Source organism: Tamandua tetradactyla, chromosome 7 (genome assembly GCF_023851605.1).
Source record: "Tamandua tetradactyla isolate mTamTet1 chromosome 7, mTamTet1.pri, whole genome shotgun sequence".
NCBI classification, from domain to species: domain Eukaryota; kingdom Metazoa; phylum Chordata; class Mammalia; order Pilosa; family Myrmecophagidae; genus Tamandua; species Tamandua tetradactyla.
Genome location: NC_135333.1, coordinates 114033194 through 114039620, shown reverse-complemented (window position 1 = coordinate 114039620; position 6427 = coordinate 114033194). Strand labels below are relative to the sequence as shown.

General features: G+C 46.3%; 1 protein-coding gene across 1 annotated transcript; it reads left to right on the top strand.

Moving 5' to 3' along the window:
- The first annotated feature begins 438 nt into the window (after nt 1–438).
- Nucleotides 439–6218, top strand: KRT1 (keratin 1). Its single transcript, XM_077167991.1, has 9 exons — nt 439–1142; nt 2157–2371; nt 2675–2735; nt 3155–3250; nt 3391–3555; nt 3693–3818; nt 4418–4638; nt 5289–5323; nt 5412–6218. Exons 1-9 carry the CDS (start codon nt 486–488, stop codon nt 5762–5764), a joined length of 1929 nt encoding a protein of 642 aa, XP_077024106.1. The 5' UTR covers nt 439–485; the 3' UTR covers nt 5765–6218.
- Nucleotides 6219–6427: the final 209 nt, after the last annotated feature.

Genomic DNA, 6427 nt, shown 5'->3' with positions numbered 1-6427 from the left:
AAGAAATGGCCCAGGGAGTTCCCTCTGAGATTCAAGAGTGAGAAATTGCACCTGCCATGCTTGAGTAGCGATTACAAGGGCATGGCAGGAATGGAAATGTACTTATCTCTGTGACAGGGGGTTATGAAATCCTACCAATAAGCACCAGGTAGTAGATGCAGGGTCCTACTTTTCCAGTTGCATGCTTGAAAAGAGATTGTGTCTGATAAAACGATTACCACATGAGCTGATCTTGTGTGCACAGCAATTTTAAGGGCCCATCCTGGGAGCTAGGCGTGTAGTGTTTATCATATTGTTGAGGCTCGTAAAAATCTTGTATGGCTGCAGGCAAGCCAAACCCTTGAGAGGCACTACGTCTGCGCTGACTCTGGAAGACCAAGCCCTACTTCTTCCCTATATAAAGGGAAGTCTCTGGGCCTGGGGTAGAGGAGTATTTGGCTCCTTCCCTCTCTCTCTCTACTTTGCTCCTACCTTTCTCCAGCAACATGAGTAGACAGTTTAGTTCCAGGTCCGGACACCTGAACCGAGTAGGCTTCAGCTCCGGCTCTGTTGGGGCAGTCAGCTACCAACGCAGGAGCACGTCCAGCTCTGTGAACCGTATTGGGGGAAGTGGTGGAAGATCTTCAGGCAGATTCTGTGGTGTTGCGAGTGGTGGTGGTGGTGGTTTTGGGAGCCAAAGTCTTTATAACCTGGGAGGCGGTAAACGCATCTCCTACAGTGTGGCTGGAGGTGGACGTAGCAGTTTTGGTGGTGGTTGTGGAGGTGGCTTTGGTGGTGGCGGATTTAGTGGTGGCAGCAGATTTGGTGGTGGCGGCTTTGGCGGTGGCAGCAGATTTGGCGGTGGCGGCTTTGGCGGTGGCAGCAGATTTGGCGGTGGTGGATTTGGTGGTGGTGGATTTGGCGGTGGCGGCTTTGGTGGCGGTTTTGGCTCTGGTGGTGGTGGCTTTCGCAGCGGAGGTGGTTTCGGTGGAGGTGGTTTTGGCCCTGGCTACCCTGGCGGTGGCATACACGAAGTCACGGTCAACCAGAGCCTCCTGCAGCCCCTCAATGTGGAGGTCGACCCAGAGATCCAAAAAGTAAAGGAAAAAGAGAGGGAGCAAATCAAGTCACTCAACAATCAATTTGCCTCCTTCATCGACAAGGTGAGTTTATTTGTTCAGCAGACTGAGAGTGCTGTACCAGATCCATCGGAGATTAGTGCAGTCAAGAAACATTTGGATGTCAAGCTTCAAGTTTTTTGTTGGGACGATGAAAAGAATGTTTTGCAGGATGGTCTTCTAGGACCCATGTTAGAACTTTGCTTATGAATAGGCTGTCTCTTGGAGAAGGAGACCTACAGGTGGAGTCAATTGCACATTTACCTTGAAGAGTTTTTTTTTATTCAGCTCTAGAACTGAACTGAGACTCACCTCTGTTGAACGAAGGTATTAGAAATGGAGTTCACTGAAACTTCTGGGGTGTAAATGAGAACCCTAGAAAAGGCTTCTTAGCCATAAAGCGGGAGTTGAGTATAAACGGAATTCATTGTGATATTGTAGCAGAAAGTATGCAGTAAGTCTGTACCAAACATCTTTTTGATGAACTCTACCCTCTGGGAATTTTACATTGGTAAAGGATCAGGTTGGACTTATTATTATTATTTTCTAAATACTTATATTTCTAAGCATCAGCTCTGGAATAACACATTGAACATTTATATAATTTTTGCTTAATCATCAATAATATCGATTCAAGGTTATCCATAATAAATTTGGAATCCAACTTAGGATTTTCCAACATGCTTTTGAGCTGTGAATGAAAGCCAATTTGTATGGTAATCTACTGAAAAATCAAATTGGAAAGCAAATCTCTTCAACATCATGTGTCTAGTTCAAACCATAACTGCAATAATTCTACATGCGCTTTGCTACTTGGTACTTGTGTAACCATTTCCTTTGAAAATTAAACCCTCTCTGAATTTAACAGGAGTTGGGTTTTGTTATGAAGATGATGCTAACTTGATCATCTTCTTCTTATTTCTCTGTAATAGCTAAGATAATATGAACTGAAATTCTTTTCAAATGAGGCATGCACCTTATTGTGTGGTGGTCCTTGGCACCCAGCAGCTGTGGGACTCCATTTCTGCACCAGGAGGTAATGAGGTCTTGTGTTCTTAGGTGAGGTTCCTAGAGCAGCAGAACAAGGTCCTGGAAACAAAATGGGATCTGCTGCAGCAGATAGATACCACCACGAGAACTCAGAGCTTAGAGCCACTCTTTGAACAATATATCAACAATCTCAGAAACACAATGGACCAACTAAAGAGAGAACGATCTCAGATGGATACAGAACTGAAAAACATTCAAGACCTGGTGGAGGAGTTCCGGAACAAGTAAGGAAGCCTGGCCGGGCAGTTGTTGACCCTTGTTCTAAAAGATTTCAAGAAAGTGACAAGCTAAGGCTAGGGAGCAGGATGTTGCAGCACATTTTCACAGGTTGGGGGCAATACAGATTGACTTTTGCAGACATTTTCGTCTTCTCAAAAGCTAGAAATAGTTTGCTGGTTTTAGTCCTTGGAAGAAAGGAATGGCCAAGATGTTCTAGGCTAGGAATAAGAAGCAATGGCAGGCAATGTCACTTGTAGTCTCGAATGTCTGGACTTTTGTGTCTCCTAATCACTTCTGCATTCCTGCAGGTATGAGGATGAGATCAACAAGCGCACAAATGCAGAGAATGAATTTGTGACCATCAAGAAGGTGAGCAAATTCTGTAGAATGGAACTCACCTCTGAAATAAATAATAAAGGAGGTTCTCTAAATACTAATCAGAAAGAAGCCATGATGCAGAGAACCAAGTAGTGGGCCCAATGAATAGCTGAAGCAGATTTTTTTTTCTCACATTATCATGGATCTGGACTTATGCAGAAGTACTCTGCTTCTCCAGATCTCTCAGCCCCTTATATAGAAAACAATGAGGCAAGTTCTCAGCAAATCAGACAGGCTCCCTTGATTATGATACCAAGGGGTGGGGCAATCCAAGAATTGTGATCTGTCTGGGGTAGAGAGATGCAGAGTAGACCCTAAACTCCTCTTTTATTTAGAAAATCCCCAGAAGGCTGGTGAGAGTGACCCACCCTAGAAAGGACATGGCTTCACATTGTTTGTTGTTCCTCTAGGACGTGGATAGCGCTTACCTGAACAAGGTGGAACTTCAGGCCAAAGTTGACCTGTTGCAGCAAGAAATTGACTTCACCACAACACTTAACCAGGCAGTAAGTCCTCTAATTTCAACCAAGTGTAGCTGTGGGGAGAGTCTTTGTGCCTAACCTCACCACTATCCAGAAGAATGCAGGTGTATCTTCCATCTCCTGATTCCTTCCTCTGCCTAAGCAATTTTTTTTTTGTCTTGCAGGAGCTGTCTCAGATGCATACTCACATCAGTGAAACCAATGTAACCCTCTCCATGGATAACAATCGCAACCTGAACCTGGATGGCATCATTTCTGAGATTAAAGCCCAGTATGAGGATGTTACCCAGAGAAGCAAGGCTGAAGCTGAGTCCATATACCAGAACAAGGTAAATGACTTAAATGCCTAGCTGGACTTCCTGAAACAACTTGTCTCGTCTTGCTATCCTGTGTATCACTTATATTTGTGTGCTTGAGCCATGGTGTGCTCTGCCCACATCTCACTCACCCGATTCACCATCTTTAGTATGAAGAGCTCCAGATCACAGCTAACAAACATGGGGACAATCTGAGAAACACAAAGATGGAGATTTCTGAGCTGAATCGAATGATCCAGAGACTTAGAAGTGAAATTGATAATATTAAGAAGCAGGTACTTGTTCTTTCTTCTAGTGCTTAGCTTATAGCTGGGGAAACTTCAGGTCGTTTTAGATAGCTTTTCTAGTTTTGAATCTTGCAATCCATACTGAGGTTACCTTATTATCCCGTTTCTGGGGTAGTTAAGCTGGTTTCCAGAATTCACCCATCGTGCTGGTTTTATCTAGAGAATTGTGTGAAAATGAAGTAGAGAAACAGATTTGGTGGCCAGTATGTATGAAGTAGCTCATGAGCCAAAGTGAGACATAAGAGGTGGTAAGAGGAGAGGCAGTCAGGAGGCTTTGGGTTAGGCATTTAGAGGAACATCGAATTTATAAGGACCAGAGGAACCTCGGCTCAGGGCCGAGAGGCTGTTGCATCGCCTTTAAGGGATCTTGAAGGTAGCTGACATGGTGATATGCTAGGTTGCTGATCTCCTGACATAGGTAGGAGGGTGCATGAGATATGATCCAGTGATTCTGTTGGATTCTGTGTATGAGCTTCACTGGGGTGGAAAGATCAATTTAGGAGGAGAAGGCAAAGGTGAGATCAGGTTATGGTGAGATCAGGTTATATGAGAGACAGGGTGTAATGTGCAGGACTCTCCTTTCTCAGAATGGTCAGATACAGCAGTCCATCAGCGAAGCTGAGGAACGTGGTGAGAAAGCCCTCAAAGATGCCCAGGAAAAGCTGCAGGATCTGGAGGATGCCCTACAGAAGGCCAAGGAGGACATGGCCCGCCTGCTGCTTGACTACCAGGAGCTGATGAACACCAAGCTGGCCCTGGATATGGAGATTGCCACCTATAAGACCCTCCTGGAAGGAGAGGAAGTCAGGTAAGGAAGGGACCCTGGGCATTTTGGTCATTGTTTATGGGTTTCCTTCCTTGCAAGCTGACTGTTGAAGGTGCAGCCATCTGACTGCAGCTTGTCATGGGCAGGGAGAAAGGAAAGGTTACATGGTGCAAGCGGATAGACTTGATTTCACTTTGGGAGCCAGAGGTCCAACTATAGTTTTAAGGAATGCAACATCTCCAAGAAGAACTTTGAGATGGAACAACTTATTCTTCATCTAGGCTGGGCTAGATGTCACCAGGCTTAAAGGCAAAGCCTTTTTATTTTTGGCCTGGGCAGGCTCTGGAAATCAAACCCGGGTCTCTGGCATGGCAGGCGAGAATTCTGCCACTGAGCCACCATTGCACCGCCCAAAGGCAATGTGTTTTTAGAAGTGCCCCCCTCATTAGCCACCCAGCTCTTGTCTAACTTAGATGGCGATTTCTCATGTTTGTACTCATGCTGTGAAAAATGACAGAGGTTTGGGAGGCCAAAGAGGACTGGAGTGGGTTTCAGATACAGTGGATTGGAGGAGCTCCAGATGGGGACCCAGCTTGCAGGGAAGGGTGTTTTCCAGATGGCTCAGAGGACAGGGGGAAGACATTTGTTGAGCTGGGAAAGTCATGAGAGCTTCTCTTTACTTTCTTCTACAGAATGTCTGGAGAGTGTCAACCGAACGTGAGTGTGTGTAAGTACAAGCCCATTTCTCCGGGGCATGCACAAATTTTGGGTTGGAAAGGGAGCCAGGTTGGAGATAATCGAGTCTCTCCTTGCAGCTGTGAGCACCAGCCACACTAGCATGAGTGGAAGTGCCAGCCGAGGAGGTGGTGGATATAGCTCCGGCGGCGGTGGTAGCTACAGCTCCGGAGGTGGCGGCTACAGCTCTGGAGGTGGCAGTCACGGCTCCGGAGGTGGAGGTGGCGGCAGTGGCAGCTACAGTTCCGGAGGCAGCCTAAGAGGTGGCTCTGGAAGGGGCAGCTCTGGCGGCCGAGTTTCTGGTGGCGGGAGCTCTGGAGTCAGCTACAGCACCTCCGGAGTTCACGAATCTAGCTCTGGCGGTGTCAAGACCTCTGGTGGCAGTTCCAGTGTGAAGTTTGTCTCCACCAGTTATTCACGAGGGTCCAGATAAAAAGGTGCTTTCTACCCTATTAGCTCTCTCTCCATCATTCCCAAAAAGGCTAGGCAAGACCAATGTCAATTGCCCCAACCTTCTTGGAGAAAAGAGCTATGGTTAGTTATATGTTCCCCAGCTCTTTCTTTTCTGCTCTGCTTACCAAAGAAGTTTTCAGATCAGTGGCAATCTCAGTCCCCTGCCTTCAACCTTGAAAGGTGCTTTGCCTGAGAAACAGTCCAGCAATTACCACTGCACACATCCAGCTTCAAAGCACGTCTTAAACCAGCCAAAGGAGGGCCAGTTAAACCCACAGCTTCTTTGCCATGCACCGAGTGCATGTCCTGGAGAGTGCCTCCTATTTCTTGCAGCAAGTTTTGTGCTGCTTTGGTTTTGTACATAAGGAGTAAACCAGTTATTTGCCTTCTGTGGAGAGGTCTTAAACTTCCTGTTTCTTTGTGTTGCTGCAATAAACTGCATTTGAAATTCTCTCTGAGTCTCAATCTCCTTTGTTCATGGTACGGCCTATCTCGAGTGGGTGATTTGTGGGAATGAAAGAGGAGTGGAAGAACACACTAAGGCCACATGGCATAGTGGGGAGTTGGGGCACACAAACGTGAACAAGACAGTGAGGCTGATCAGGCAGCATTTAATCAAGGTGGAATAGTAGCGGGCAAGTTT